This window comes from Eurosta solidaginis, chromosome 1 (genome assembly GCF_040869045.1).
Source record: "Eurosta solidaginis isolate ZX-2024a chromosome 1, ASM4086904v1, whole genome shotgun sequence".
In the NCBI taxonomy this organism is placed as follows: domain Eukaryota; kingdom Metazoa; phylum Arthropoda; class Insecta; order Diptera; family Tephritidae; genus Eurosta; species Eurosta solidaginis.
This window is the reverse complement of record NC_090319.1, coordinates 306,486,764-306,504,034: the sequence shown is the minus strand read 5'-3', so window position 1 is coordinate 306,504,034 and position 17,271 is coordinate 306,486,764. Positions and strand designations below refer to the sequence as shown.

At 36.5% G+C, this 17,271-nt stretch overlaps 1 protein-coding gene across 1 annotated transcript in view; it reads left to right on the top strand.

Moving 5' to 3' along the window:
* The window catches only part of hh (hedgehog signaling protein), a 103,828-nt gene extending 92,684 nt beyond the window's left edge, over nucleotides 1-11,144 (top strand). Inside the window, exon 3 of the mRNA XM_067761424.1 lies at nucleotides 10,091-11,144. Within this exon, the coding sequence (XP_067617525.1) occupies nucleotides 10,091-10,863 (773 nt within the window). The 3' untranslated portion in view covers nucleotides 10,864-11,144. The remainder of the gene's footprint in view (nucleotides 1-10,090) is intronic.
* The last annotated feature ends 6,127 nt before the right edge of the window (nucleotides 11,145-17,271 follow it).

The window sequence follows — 17,271 nt, the reverse complement described above, 5'->3', positions numbered from 1 at the left end:
CACTCGAGGCCCTGCAATTAAGGTATTCGGAGTATAGACTGCAAGGCCAAAAGAGTATAATAAAGAGGACATGCTCTCTGCTAATATCTAAGAATCTTTTATTAAACAAGGAAACAGTTAAAAAGTAAAGGTAAAATATCAATATCAATGAAGAATAGATTCCCTTCACGATATTAAACATATCTACGGATGGTGTTGAAATTCAGATCTTATCTTAGGGTGCATTCCCAACACTGTTTTTCCGGTTATCAAATCACCTTTTTTTGTTTTCCTGACTGAAGTGTTGACTAATAAGGAAGCGTTCCGCGGTTCTAAGAAAACACTAAAATCCACAGGTCCAATGTTTCGGTGGGCTAAAACGTCATTCCCGATGCAGTCGGACTAGTACCAGAAGGTGCTAGTACCATAGCGTGCCAGATTAATATCTTGCAAAGTACTGCTCACATCAGCAACAATCTTATAAACCTTTTAGGAGTATTTTTGTGGTTACAACAGAGACCAAAACTATAAAGGTAGCTGTGGATTGGTGTTTTACTGACAATACCTTGTGATAGGATCTTTTTATCTTAAGACTACAATAAAACCAACTTCACGTCTAAGAAATCTTGTGGAGTGTGGCAAATGAACACAGCTTTTATGAATCTTAGGCAACTTAGGCAAAATGGTTTTGGAAATTCTCTCGAAAGAACACATCCCGTTTTTTCGGTGTGGATTTTGTGGAACACTTTTTTATAGAATATATTTTATCCATAAAAGCTTCGTATTCCTTTCCGGGCGATGAGATGAAATAAAAACATTGACTACCTTGGAATGATGTGCGACTCCATTGGAATAAGATAGCATAGCTTAGATGTAGCCTTTCTAGATAGCCTGATCATTGGTATGGAGGATCTACTATCTTATTCAGTAAGGTTCAGTAGGTTGTCTGTTTGGTTCGTTAAAATAACATAAAGCAATTTTATGTTACCAACAAAGGCCTTTATAATTTGACCTCAGTTTGCTTATGAACAGCGGTCGCCCCTTCCAACTACCTAGCTAAGAACTCCTATCATATCGCTTCCAAAGACTTTTAAATATAGAAAATATCTTTTGCGCTCGATTTGAAAGGTACCTGCGCTCTTTTTTTATAGCTTCATGTGTGGTCATGCCTGTGCAATTATACATTTTTTTAGGTCAACCGCAAGAAGTCAAATTATTTTGACTTCAAATGTCAATGTTGGCAATTGCCGCTATTTCATCAACTAACAAATGCCACCTTTTTGACAAGATCAAAGTCTTGCCGCAGTGGCCCCTCCCGCTGCTTATTAACAGCACTACAAACAAGTATCCAATAAATCTATGCATATAACATGCAGTGTCCTTGTTGCCGGCTGCCTAACAAATTTGTTAAAGTTAAAAAGTCATAGTCGTATACACATACACATACACACATAACAAGAATCTTCAGAAACCCATACAAGCTCAGTTGATCGCAAGTCATTGGTGATCTTTTTTTATTTAGTTTCTATTGTTATGGTTTATTAATCTAATTGCGTGAGTCTACTAACAAACAAAAGAAACAAAAAAAGCCGACAATCACAGCCGACAGGAAAAAACCAAAAAAAAAAAAAAACAAATGAAATGCCTTAACAAGGATAAATATGAAAAAAAAGCAACAAAATAAGGCAAAAGGATCATCCGTATCAATGTTCTTGTATAATAAATAATTTTCACAGCACACTCTCTCACTCCCGCGGTTATGCGCCTTTTTTTTTTTGGTGTGACGAACAAATCCATATACATTAGGGTGGATCGATTTGTATGGAAGAAAGTTACCCGATATCGCGCCATCGATTTTTCGCTAGGATTTGGGCTCAAGAAAAAAAGTTCCACTACGCATACCCAAAAAAATAAATTTCGAGCCTGCGAAATTTCATTTTTTTGACTTTTTTTCTGCTTTAATTTTTAAGGTTTTTTCATGACCTACTAAAAAAATTTTCATATGTATATCCTGTCCGACCCAAAAATGTCCGCTAAAAATGTATTTTTTTTTTTGTTTTTTTTTTTTTTTCAAAAAACTGTCATCGCGAACGTTTTTAGCGGACATTTTTGGGTCGGGCAAGGTATACATGGAAATTTTACAAACAAATAAAAATTTGTTTAGTAGGTCATGGAAAAAACCTTAAAAATCAAAGTCGAAAAAAGTCAAACAAATTTAATTTCGCAGGCTCGAAAATTATTTTTTGTGTATGCGTAGTGTAACTTTTTTTCCTGAGCCCAAATCCTAGCGAAAAATCGATGGCGCGATATCGGTTAATAAATCGACCCACCCTAATATACATACATAGTTGAGCATTCAACAGCCGTCAGAGCAACCGAGAGCCTACATTCGACAGTGAGAAAAAGTGCAATGTGTGGTCTAAGCAATGTCCGTGCAGCCGTCCGTTCGTTTGTTCGTGTGTTCACCCATTTGGCTAAGTGTGAGCATGTAATGTATTATCCTTTTTGTTGTTATTGCTATAGTTAAAATATCTCTCGACTTTGATGTTCGCCTTTGGGTAATCAAATACCGATATATTAAGAGCATTTTACAACAAACAAAAGGATATGCTATGAATATGCAATCTGTACAAAATGCAACATGAGCCACATGCAATCAGAAAGAAAACAACACAACAAAAACAACTACAACACTATGGAATAAGCATTAGTGTGAGATAAGGAGCAGAGCACTTGCGTTGAAATAATATGCCACAGCTAAGCATATTACGAAGAGATTGATGCTGCTGATAATGTACTGCAACTGACACTGAGAATCTGTAGTCCACACATACATACACATATACAAACAAACCCTTATATTGCATTTAGTTACCTTCAATTGTTTTTTCTTTCTTTGCCTTTTTACCTTTTTACCGTTTTTGGTTTAGTTTATTTTGTAGGCGTGCCGCAAGGAGGTTTGCTTATACAATCCATGTGTTCCTTTTCAGCAGAATTCTGTGAATGTGTTGAGCAAATTAAATTAATTGGATAACGATCAGTAGTTAAACACGAATTAGGCAGAATCAATTACATCCTGAACGGTAGTGTAATTAATGATATATGATACACATTGACTGAGCTGGAATGAATGATGAACTGAGCTGACAGTGAACATGTGGGTTTTTTTCGCATTCTCTTTTTTCTAATGCCGGCTCCATTTCATTCTCATTCTTTTTCTTCGCTTCCTCCCTCTCTTGGCAATCTCATCTATCTCTTTCTACTACCTTTTCTATTTCTTTCTTTCCTAAGGCCTCAGCAAAGTTTAAACAATGCAGGCCTTATGGCTATAAGTAGTAATATAGCGTCATATAATTTAGAACACAGATACAACGTGCCTCATTTTCTGATCTTCGCAAGAGATTCTGTAGCCATAAAAGAGAGGGCGCTTGGCGTGGGGATAAGGAAATGGCAGAATAAACGTTACACGTGTACATCTCAGGTTGCAAACTGGCGGAAGGGATATGTACTGCGGTATGCTGTAGTGATTTAGAAATATGCATAACTTGCAGCCTGTCCAGGCCTGATGCAGAAGAATATGGAACCGTGACGAAAGCAGCAGAAAATCTGAAGAATATGTGCCTAAGCTACAATCGGCTTAATATATACATATGTATATTGATAGCCAGGCAGGACTTCACGCAGTAATGACCCGGAGTGCAAACCAGCATTAGAGAGAATTAGTTTATGCCGAAGAGCACATCCATTGTTCATCCATGGTTCCCGGTTATACGGAGATAGCAGGTAACGAAAACGCCGTTGAGCTGGAAAAGTAGTGAGCAAAAAATAAAAAAGTTTGTCCAATCTCTAAAGAATAAGAATTTTAAGGTCACTATTGGAGCACTAACATGCGCTGCCCTCTGATGTGGCATGCTTATAAATTAGGTCTCGTTAGTAACAGCAAATGTAGGAAGTTGAGATTTAGAAATAAAACGGTTAAGCGCATTATGCGCTATTTATAAAGCCCGCGGTATCAGGAAGCGGTAGAATTTTCAGATATCTAGACAGAAATTAAGCAGGGTACTAGTCAACTTCTAGTATTGTATTTAAGAAGAGGGTGGAGTTATTTATAACATACGCCCTGGTACTGAATGTGATTTCTCCGTTTAGTCTTTAAAAAAGCTCTAGTAAGACTTCGCTTTCTTTTTCGTCTTTCTCTCTCTTTTCTCCGCTCTTCCTGTGATGGTAACATTATCTTCCTCCACCTCTTCTTCTTTCCTTTTTCAAATCCTTCTCCTATTCTTTTCCATTTTCTTCCTTCTGATTCATTTTTCCTTCACCTTCTTCCTCCTTTTACTCTCTTTTTCTTTTTTATCTTGACCTTCGCCTTTATATTTAAAACTATCCTTATCCTAATCCTTATCTCTATACTTATCCATATCTTTATACTTATCCTCTTATCATTATCATTATATTTATCCTAATTATTATCCTTAGCTATATCCTTATCCTAATCTATATCTTTATCCTTATCCTTATCCATATCCGTATCATTATTCTTATCCCAATCCTTACCTTTATCCTTATCCCTATCCTTATACTTATACTTATACTTATACTTATACTTATACTTATACTTATACTTATACTTATACTTATACTTATACTTATACTTATACTTATACTTATACTTATACTTATACTTTTACTTATACTTATACTTATACTTATACTTATACTTATACTTATACTTATACTTATACTTATACTTATACTTATACTTATACTTATACTTATACTTATACTTATACTTATACTTATACTTATACTTATACTTATACTTATACTTACACTTATACTTATACTTATACTTATACTTATACTTATACTTATCCTTATCCTATTCTTATCCTTATCCTTATTCTTATACTTATCCTTATCATTATCATTATCTTATCCATGTCCTTATACTTATCCTTATCCTTATCTTAATCCTGATCTTTATCCTTATACTTGTCCTTGTCTTTGTCATGATCCTTATCATTTACATTATCTTTATCCTAATTCTTATCCTTAGCCTTATTCTTATCCTTATCCTAATCCATATCTTTATCTTTATCCATATCCTTATCCTTATCCCAATCCTTATCATTATCATTATCTTTCTCCTTATCCTTAGCCATATCCTTGTCCTTATCCTTATCTTTATCCATATCCTTATCCGTATCCGTCCTTATCCTTATCCCCTCCCCTGCACACCTATACTTCCCTTATGCTTGTTTTGTTAACTAAACTGAAACAAACATATCAAAGACAAATCGCACACAGGTTGCCAAGCGGTTTTAGGTAAGAAATTGGGCAAAATGTTACTGCTTTGGAAAAACCCTAGATTTGTACTCGGGAAATTTTCGATATACCATGCAAAGAAACCGCTGCTGTTATAGCGATAAAAAATAAAACTTCCGAAAATTTTCGGAAATGTTATCGATATCTCGGATATAGATCCGATACGTACCGTTAACAATTACTATTAAAGCTCTAGCCTCACCATCTCGACAACCATTTACTTTGAACACAGTTAGCCTCTTAGGCCAACCCGTTTCCTGCACCTTTACTTCCATGAGAAGATAGAGGTAGCCAGACCCTCGACTAGGTGATTTTGGCTGTTGTCTAATGAGCTACGTCTGCTATATCTCTTTTGTGATAACTGACGCCAACTGGACCCGAGGTGTTCAAGGCATCCTCCACCTTTCCCTGCTCACTCAGACGATTTCCCGACCTCCCCTCCTTTTAAAAACGATTGCCGTTAGGGCATGGGAGCGTTTTCCGTCGTTCTCATAACATAGTCTAGCTACTAAAGCCCTTGGCCTTTTATCTTCCACTCAGCCGACGAAATAGAAAGGACGTGAAGATCTATTCCCTCCAATATCTAAGCTCTTCCTGAAGTTCACGCGCTCTGCCCATCTTCCATGCAGCTAGGCAGCGTTGACGATCGTTCAAATCAAGTCAAACTTTGATGGCACAGCAACATCAACATCATTAATATCAACTAATACTAACACAATATGAAACAAACAAAAAACTCATATAAAAAATGTAGGTGCCTATAAGTAGGTGTCTAAATGATCCTTCGGACACGCAAATATCTGTACATAGAAACATTTGAATTAGGGTGAACCTTAAAACGCAAATTGGAGGAGAGGCTCAGTCGTAACCTCCGCGGAGGTATAATTCAGGAAATTATCTTTATTAATGTTAATTTTAACTACTATGCCCTCCACACCTCGGCCGACATCAGTCGTGACCAAAATTTATATGCATAAAATCTTTAATCGTCAAATTTTCTGTATCACCCTAATGTGTATTCGTTTCTTGTTATGACTTTCCTTTGTGGCTGGAATGCTTTTCGTGTATGTGCATTTATCTTCTTCGCGGTTGAAATTGTTGTTTTCTGTTTTGTAATAATTTATCAGTTTAGTCTTACCAACAGTAAAAAGATAAAATGCCAAATACTTGGTCCATTGGTCCATCCAGTCTATAACAACCAACAAACACACATACAGCAGACAGTGAGGAAAGATAATTTCAGGCATTTTAATGGCTTATTAATTTATGACCTTTCAAGCCATTGTATGCTGCAACATTCTCAGCAATACATACACACCTCAGCACATTTACCATATACATCCATACATACTTATATATGTAATATACCAAGACCTAAGGCTCAACACAATGTATGTATTAATGTTTGTATATATTTTTAGATATCAAATGTATGTACATACATAAATACATAATAGGTTTTCTGTCTTTTATTGTATATCTAGGTATTCAGCTAGATACGGAGCTTCGACTACGACTCCGTAACATCGGATCTTCAGACCGATTTAGTCTCTGATTCCAATAGTGGATACTGATAAAAATAACTACCATAGTTTGGGGATCTAAATAAAGATTTAAAGCCCTACGTCATGCAAAGCGTCATCGTCTTATAGACCTAAAACAATTAAGGCCTAATAATATAATATCGATCATTTAGGAGGCATATCAAAAATAGGAGGGCTGACATAAGGTCAACAGCCACAACGTCAAATGGTCACAACTTCAAATTTGAAATGGTTGCCATGTGAATGATATTGAAGGCCATAATCAACCCGCTTTCCGTAATGGTCACAAAATCAACTCTTTTTTCCTCAAGTGACCATAAGGTCAACTATTTATGTTCGCACCTCCACATATTACAATTTCAACAATTGTCGAACTAAATCTATGATTAATTGTTTTCGTTATTGTTCTTTGTTCAGTCGAATGAAAAAAATAATTTATTCAAAAATTTCGGACACGGTGCTCTTTTTCCTATATGAGGGGCTTTGTGATCATATATATTATTTCTAATTGCCTTTTTTTATGTAAGGGTACCTTTTTCGCTCTTATTTGGAATCCCAACCTATAAAAAAAGTTTTGGTTGTAACGATGGAGATTCGGGCTAATAGCGAGCTTTGGGCAATTTTGGTCGTAGTGCTTTTGTTTAGCTATATTTTATTAAAATAATTTGTTAAAAATAAACGATTGTGAGCACACAAAGAAATCCATTTGTACTATGGCACTATTGTGAATATTTGCACTGCATTACCGGCTGTTGCTATTGTACGATAGATGGCAATGCTGATTTCTGTTGATATTTGATAAGAGACTTTTACAATGGTTGCGCAAGATGCGCATGGGTCAGGCTCATAAATACATAAACTTATTCAACTAAAAGTTAATTTAGCCTTCGGTGCTTCTTCTTCACTATTTCGGGCTCATTTTAGTCAAAATAAGAATAACTTAAAAAAAGTTAAAATTTTGAATAAAGAATCGCGGGATTTATAATTCCTACTTCTGGTTCTTTACCTTTCTATTTCTAGTTTCATTGTAGTACAAAATTGGTTTAAAAACTGGGTCGGTGAGGATTCCGTCGAAATGAGAAGAGTATATTCAACTTAACTTCTTACACAGCCTGCGGAAGTTCTTTGTCTTTCTGCTGATCTGAAATTGCCGAATATGGTTATGGTCTTCTCTCATAAATGGCCACAAAGTCAGTTTAAGAAAGGTCATAATGTCGATTGACCTTATGATCATTTGAAGTGGTCATAATGTCAATTGGCTTTTTGGTCGTTCAACTTATGTATGTCACACATCCAAATTACACATTACAATTACGCCTTATCTCGCATAAGAATGGCTTTCGGTAGTTCATTCATAGTACGGGCAGGGCTATTAACATCATACACACGCATAGACATACATAGCCTCTCAAAAAAACTATACCACAGTATCACTATCCCCTTCTAGACGATTGAGAGAACTTCACAAGACAAACACTTAGTAGACAAGATAGTAAATAGCCAACTCCAACACATTGGTGCAAAGGACTGATAGCTCTTTCGTGAGTTAAGCGACACTGACAGAACTAAGATTCGGCAGTAAAATAGGTTAAACTCTTACCAATCCAAACTGATCCACGAGTGTGGAATCGTCGTCTGATAAAAACTATCGCTTCAGAACGTCTGCTCAGTGGGCGGTCACTCAATTGTGACTGGTACTTTCGAACGCCCCATCTCAGCCCAAAATATATTTCACTTATGTTGAGATAGGTTGTTTTCGATAATAAAAAAGTGCTCCCCTATAGGACCTTCAAAATAAATCTTAGATTGTGTGTTCTTCAAAAATATTCCGCGTTCTTCAACCTTTTGTTTAGGTACGTGGCTTTCAAATCTGCAGCTGAGATAAAATGATCTTCCACTTAGTGGAGATAAACTTACGCAAACCGACATTCCAACGCAACTATTTATATAAGCCATTCATCTGCAAATAGAGCGTTTCCTTTACATACCCGATAAATGAATCAGACGTTCTGTAAGGAACACAGAGTCGCCACAGTCACACCGGCGAAACATGATTGCGCATAACTTTATAGTTTTAACATGATTTAACTGTAGCGCCTTCCAAGCGGAGGTCGCAGCTATTAAAGTCGAATACTATTCGCCGCTTTAACTGGTAGATAACTTAATATTTACTTAGATAATCAGGCGAAAATATCCGCCACGAACTACTCTTTGATGAAAATTCGAGCATTTACTTTCGAAATGAACGTTCCGCTATCCACTTGCCTTCTGCTTGTGGGCATGTGGGCCTCAAGTGAGCTAAGCAAGACGTGTGCTGACGCCCCCTCTTGTAACATATAGAGGTCTTCGTTGTTGTTGTTGTAACGATAAGGTTGCTCCCCGAAGGCTTTGGGGAGTGTTATCGATGTGATGGTCCTTTGCCGGATACAGATCCGGTACGCTCCGGTAACACATCACCATTAAGGTGGTAGACCGACCATCTCGGGAACGATTTATGTGGCCACATTAAACCTTCAGGCAATCCCTCCCTCCTCACCCCTAAGTTCCATTAGGAGCTTGGGGTCGCCAGAGCCTGGCCTGTTAGTGAAACAGGATTCATCACGGATAGGTGAGGTTGACAATTGGGTTTGGAGAAGCTATATATTGCGCTGGCAACCTGAAGGGTTGCGCTACATTGGCCCTTGAATCTGGTATTTTAGTCGCCTCTTACGACAGGCATGCCTACCGCGTGTATATGCTGACCCCCTAACCCGCTGGGGGTTCTTGACTCCAGGTTCTCGTTACTGCGCACAACATGTGTTAGCTATATGATAGAAGGAGCAAATCACTTTATACGCAGTTGTCTAGCTGTTGTTCAGCCGTGGGGCTCTGTATATGCAACATTAATCTCGACTTGCCTCATCTCTCTTCAAAACTGGATTTCGTTCTTGCAATGTTTAACCAATTTTTCTATTGCTTTACGATCCTTTGCAACCACAACACGATCGGCTTATGAAGGCAATACAATAAGCCCGAGCGCTTAGCTGAGATTAGAAAATATGTGCGAGCTGACTCGTGCTTTATTGCATTTCAACATTCAGCTGAGATTAGAAAATATTTATGTACGAACTAAAACTGTTTTTTTTTTACTTTTACCAAATTCCAAATTTTTCACGCAGAATTAAATATTTAATAACAAGATCTCTTTTATGTAAATTTTTTTGTACTTATATTTTCTTTTTCTTTCACTCTTCTCTTTGCAGACTCCAAACATATACCACACGTAAGCGGTTGTTTTGCTGCCGACAGCAGCGTACTCCTCTCAAATGGACAACGAAAATATATACGCGACGTCAAAATAGGCGATCGTGTGCTGGCCATGAGTTCAACAGGTCAACCCGTTTACAGTGAAGTTATACTTTTTATGGATCGTAATTTAGATCAAACGGAAAATTTTGTGCAAATTAATACAGAAGACAGTGATGCTACACTCACACTAACACCAGCACATTTGGTATTAATTTGGCATCCCAATGCGATCGAAAGACAAACGGAATATATGTTTGCCGCTCGTGTACAAGTTGATGATTATGTGTTTGTGTACGATCATTATGGACGTTTAAGTCCAAGGCGAGTGTTGCGTTTGGAGGTGGTGCGAAAATCGGGTGTGATAGCACCCCTAACACGTGAAGGCACAATTGTGGTGAATTCAGTGACAGCTTCATGTTATGCAGTGGTGAATAGTCAAAAAATAGCGCATTGGGGCTTAGCGCCAATGCGTCTAATAGCGACTATTCGATCGTGGTTACCTGGCAGTTGTAGCAGCAGCGGTGATGAGTCCAATGAGGTGGACTCAACTGTGGCGAAAGTAGTACATGTGGAAAGAAACGCTATACTCGCATCGAATGCGACCACAACAAATACAACGACGACAGTAACGACAGCGACGCCCCACATAGAGGGAATTCATTGGTATGCGCAATTTTTATACGCAATCAAAGATGCTGTGTTGCCACAACAGTGGATTTACCAATGATTTGTTATGTGAATGAAACGATTCGAAATATATTTAGTAAATAATAGTGGCATCACCATTATAATCGCATACACGCCCGATGTTTTTAAGCATATTTCGTCGCGGTGCACCGTGGTTAATTTAGTACTGACAAGCGCACGAAAATCCGGGCTTAAGTGAGTTTTCAAATTTCAAATATTTACTTTAAACACATCCTAAATGTGTGCGTATGTTTCAAAATTTCAGAATTGTTTTTAATAGATATGGCAGGAACGGAAACTATTATTCCTTTTATAATATTTAAAAATAAAAGTCCGGAAATAAAAGTTAAATCCGGACTTTTATTTTTTAAGGCCAAAATAAAAGTGCGGCTTGATAACAAAGAAACGGCTTATCCGAAATAACAAATTTTTTTTAATTTTTATTTAACTTTTATTTTTAAAAGTCCGAGTTTAACTAGTTCTATCGGACTCAAAAAAATAAAAATACAGATTTACTTTTATATATGGACTTTTATGGAAAAAGTTCGAAATATAAAAAGGATGCATGATTCGACATGATATTGAGAACTCATTTTTTGACCCGGACTTTTTCGACTCCGAAAAAAAAATTATTATTTTCCGTCCCTGTATATGGGTCATGTTTTTAATATACTGTTATTTTATAAATTGCAAAATTAGCCAACATTTTTTTTTTCAAAGCTTAAAAATTTTAAAATTTACCGTTGCGGAGACTTTTCAAAAAAATCTATGTTTTGCTATAAAAAAGAAACAACCATATTTGAAACAAAGTATTTTATAAAATTTTAAAAATACATGTACATTTATCAAAACGAAACAAATTGTAAAAAAAAACACAGAAAATGTGGTTTTCGAAAGAACAAGAGGATCTACAACTTTGAGTGAAATCCATAATTCGTAAATCATTGGTAGGATGACATCAAAAGTATTTGAAACAATAGAATTGCAGTAATTCAAATTAACATTACTTAATATCACTAGTAGATAATATGTATAACAGTTTTACCATTCGCTGCAATACTTTTTATGCACTCATTCACCACTGTGCGCTGCGACGAAGTGTACAAAGTATTTTAGGTGAAACGAAACATCACCACTTAAATTAAAATTATTTAAAAAATTTTAAAATTTAGTTGTATAAAAAATGCATGACAAATAACACAGTGCGACAGCTATTTGGGGCGGAAAGATTGCTAACAATAATTAATCGTTATATTATTTTATTTAAAATTCAAATTTTGTTAAGTGATGATAAGTTCTAATTGTATGCAATAATGTTAATGGGAGGAAATAGTATTGTATTTATTCAGTTATCCATTTATTGAAAATGTTGTTGTAATAATTAATAGTAAAAGCAAAATTACAAATTGATTTTCCTCTGTTTTTGAGCGAATCGGTCAATGACTTCTTCCACTGTTGATATCAATATGGCTATTGATAATTAATAGGGCAAGTCCATTCAGCCCATCTTCTCCAGTTGAATTCCATATCCAATTTTTCAAACGCCTCAATGTTAAAAAACTTCGTTCACTGCAAGCAATGGTTACAACTAACGTGGCTCCAATCTTCCAAAACTTGAAAACGTGTGGAAAAAATTCTTCATTACAAACATTTAATGCGCCGATGAATGTATTTGGGCGATCTTCTGCTCCAACCCAACGTTGTCTCGATAGTAGGACTTCATTTTTCACCATAGATACCGCTGTTCCAGTAAGTGTATTATTATTTCGACAGTTTCAGAAACGTGTTTTTACTACTTTTCTGACCAATTAATCGGGAATAACATTTTCAATAGTGGACAATGTGTTTTGATGCTTGATGAATCTATTAGACACTGAAGATATGAAGTGATCGATGAAAGGGATGAATATTAATTTGCGATATATTCTTCTGATGAGATGTTTTCGTAGTTTTTTCGATTTTTTTGACGACTCACCATCCTAGGAACTTCAATCTCCTCTCCGATGGATTCAGCTAATTGTTTAGCATCAAGAAACATTTCTTTGAACTTTGACTTAGCCTATTCCCTCATTTCTTTCAACAAAACAGCCAGATCATCAGCCACTGAAACTGCTGCAGAAAGAGCAACACTTTTCAAAGAAAAAATTTCGTTAATAACAACCATTGCCACAATGAATCCTCCTGTCCTCAAAGTGTGTAGATAACTGAAAGAATTTCTAGAACTTTCAGCGTTTATACAGTCATACATTTTTTCTAAACTGAAATAAATAGTAGCAAACATTTCTTTGAAGCAGATCACAGCATCTTTCCGTCCATTTTGTTTCACACAATCGCTTCAAACGTTCTTTCTTTGTTGGATAATTCAAAGTTTCGATGGCATCCTTGAGAAAAGCTTCGCGTTTTACTAAAGTCTGAAGAAAGAAATTATCTGCTTTATGGACCCAACAGAGAAATGGAGCACGCTTCACCAACCGCCAAATTCAAGGAATTGCTTGCGCAATGTACATAAAGTGCAGATGGATACTTCTCCATCACTGCAGCAGCACCGTCGTATCCTTGAGAAACCAAAAACTCCAAGTTGATCTTCAGCTTCTTTGAAATGTTTATCAATGACGAAGCAAGTCCTCTACCAGTGCAATCTTCGATCGGGATGAATTGCAGAAAATCTTCTGTCAAAATTATACCATCTGCAGTTTTCAGTATAACGGAAACTTAGTGAGTAATGTTCCACGCCACTAATGTCGGTTGTCCCATCTGCGAGTATATAGCAGCACTCGCTTGCATTGATTTTGCAACAATCTTTTCAAGAATTATGTGCCCGAAAATTTCGATGAGTTCATTCTGAATCTGTGGACTCGTGTAAGATGTGACGCGATTTTTCAATATAGCAGTTTGAAGTAAATGTTGCTTCAATGTTTGGTCGCCAGCATTCATCCGAAATCTTAATAAAGAGCTGAAGTTACCATCATTATGGGGAGGAGTCTCGAGGGATATAGGACCAGAGTCACGATGTCCTCTTGAAGCTGTTTCTTGTCTGCCGATGAAAATTATTGTTTCGACGATGGAGCAAAAAATTTATCGATTCCGTTGAAATGTAAATGTATATCAAATCAACTTTTACGAAACTACTAATATTTCGGAGGGGGTTTGTCCCCAAACCTCCCCTTCCCGCTACTACGCCACTGGCGATTATGATTACGGGGCAAAATTTTTACTTTAGTGTAAAAGTTAGATTTCTACTATTTATTTATTTATCTTTTTTTGTAAAATGTTTGAAATATAAAAAGGCCGAGGAATTAACGGGAGAGCAATAAAAATTTGATCTTGAAGCAGTTTTGTGGCACAAAATTCTACACCTTGTATGTGTTTCTTGTTTCAGATCGTTCCGCCCCAGTCAAATAATATGTGAATGCTGCACCCTATGTACAGGGGGCATACAAATGTTGTTAATATTCATGTATGTAAAGGACTTATGTAAGTGTTTTATTAAAATATTTTGTTGATTATGATTGCTTATGATTAGTTATTGATTTTGTTAGTTTATAAGTAGGAAATCTTTTAATTATTGTATTTAATTATTATAATTAACTAATTATTATTGTATTTAATTATGTAACTTAATAACTACTTTATGCTTCAGCAAAAAAATGTATGACTGTGTGCCAGTGTATGATATTTAAATTAAAAAAAAAAAAACAACAACAACAACTAGATTTAAAACCATAAATTAATAATAAAAAAAATTTACTAAATTGCTATTTAACTTATTGTTTGTGTGTATGTATTGCAATGATATATTAATAATTGTCAAGGAAGTCAATTGAGCAAAACACTCTATCTATGTAGATATATATATTTATTTTTAATAGATACATATAATAAAAAAATATATAGAAATATAAAAAAAAATGTATTTTAATTTTCTGAGAAAAAAATTGATTGTGTTGTATTTTCTTGAGATAAAACAATTAAGGTAAGGTATTTTAGTTTACGAATAGGCAGTTCGGCAGCTAATTTGCTATCAAACAGTACTGGCGAAATCTCGATATGACGTGTCAACATTTTGTGTTGGGGAAAAAGCGATAATTTCATACATATGAGCTTGCTCACTCACTATCAAATTACGGAAAGCCAACCCTGAACGTGGGTCTCAATTGGCCACGTGCGCAGTTCGTGTTCAACCTCTAAGAAGGACTTTCAAGTCTGGGAGACTCCTCTATAGCATCGTTCGCCTCCAGCTATCATACCGTTCAATATCTCTTATCGCCAGGAGACACTTGAAACCGTCCTGCTAGTTTATTTCACCGAAAACATACGACCTGCATGGTTTTCGACAATAACATAGCACCTCTACAGCGCTAAACGCCATCAGCAAATGCAGCAAGCAAGGAAGGCTAAGTTCGGGTGTAACCGAAGATTTCATACTCAGCTGAGAGCTATTGAGACAAAATAAGGCAAAATCACCATGTAGGAAAATAAACCTAGGGTAACCCTGGAATGTGTTTGTGCGATATGGTTATCAAATGAAAGGTGTTAATGAGTATTTTAAAAGGGAGTGGGCCTTAGTTCTATAGGGGGACGCCTTTTCGAGATATCGCCATAAAGGTGGACCAGGGTGACCCAGAACATCATCTGTGGGGTACCGCTAATTAATTGTTATATGTAATACCACGAACAGTATTCTTGCCAAAATTGCAAGGGCTTTTGATCTCGCCCTGCAGAACTTTTTCATTTTCTTCTACTTAATATTGTAGGTGTCACACCCATTTTACAAAGTTTTTCTAAAGTTATATTTTGCGTCAATAAACCAATCAAATTACCATGTTTCATCCCTTTTTTCATATTTGGTATAGAATTATGGCTTTTTTTCATTTTTCGTAATTTTCAATATCGAAAAAGTAGGCGTGGTCATAGTTGGATTTCGGCCATTTTTTATACCAAGATAAAGTGAGTTCAGGTATGCAGGTGAACTAAGTTTAGTAAAGATATATCGATTTTTGCTCAAGTTATCGTGTTAACGGCCGAGCGGAAGGACAGACGGTCGACTATGTGTAAAAACTGGGCGTGGCTTTAACCGATTTCGCCCATATTCACAGAAAACAGTTATCGTCATAGAATCCATGCCCCTCCCAAATTTCACAAGGATGGGCGGAGCCATGCCCATTTTGAAATTTTCTTTTATTTTTGTATTTTGTTGCACCATATCATTGCTGGAGTTGAATGTTAACATAATTTACTTATATAAAAAAAAATGTAAGGCGCGATAACCTCCGAAGAGATCTAAGGCCGAGCTTCTCTTCCGATTTGCGTCGTGCTCCTCTTGGTTTTCCCTACAAATTGGCCGGACGGGACCTACATGATTTTATGCCGACTCCGAACGGCATCTGTCAGGCAGATGAGTTTTCACTGAGAGCTTTTCATGGCATAAATGCACCCGGAGTGCTTGCCAAACACTGCCGAGGGCTGACCCCGCTTAGAAAAATTTTCATCTAATTGAAAAACCTTATTTCTAAAATTTTGATGTTGCTTTGCTCGGGGTGTGAACCCAGGGCATACGGTGTGGTAGGCGGAGCACGCTACCATCACACCACGGTGGCTGTATTCAATTTTTTGTTAAAATTTGACTTTTAAAATTTTATTTTTTTAAGTGGATGTGTTCGTCATCCGATTTTGCTAATTTTTAATTGTCACACATATTGTAATAGGAGTAACGTTCCTGCCAAATTTCATTATGATATCTTCAACGAATGCCAAATTACAGCTTGCAAAACTTTTAAATTACCTTCTTTTAAAAGTAGGCGGTGCCACGCCCATTGTCAAAAATTTTACTAATTTTCTATTTTGCTTCATAAGGTCAACCCACCTGCCAAGTTTCACCGCTTTAGCCGTCTTTGGTAATGAATTATCGCACTTTTTCGGTTTTTCGAAATTTTCGATATCGAAAAAGTAGGCGTGGTTATAGTCCGATTTCGTTAATTTTAAATAGCGAACGAAACTGGGACAACCCAAGGAGGTTGCCAATGTGGAAGAACTGGAGGAGTCTAATGAATTCCTAACAAGGACGCTTATGACTGCGTATAACAAAGCTTGCCCTCTAAGAAGATTCAGAGAAAAGCAAAGCCGCCATGGTGGAGCCATTAGCTGAGTCTTTTAAGAAGATAGGTAAAAGAAATGTTTAAGCTAGCAAAGACCGCGGAAAGCGAAGCGAGTCGGGACGAGTACAGGGATCTACTGAGGATCTACAAGCGTGAAATTTCCAGCGCGAAGAGAATCTCATGGAAAAGTTTCTGTACGGACATAGAGTGCTCCAGCGAAACAGCTCGGTTGAGAAAAGTTCTAGCAAGGGGAAATATAGTCCAGGGACTAATAAAGAAAGAGAACGGGGAATGGTCACGTAATAGTGATAATCTTCTCGATACATATTTCCCATCGGGAGATGGTTTAGAAG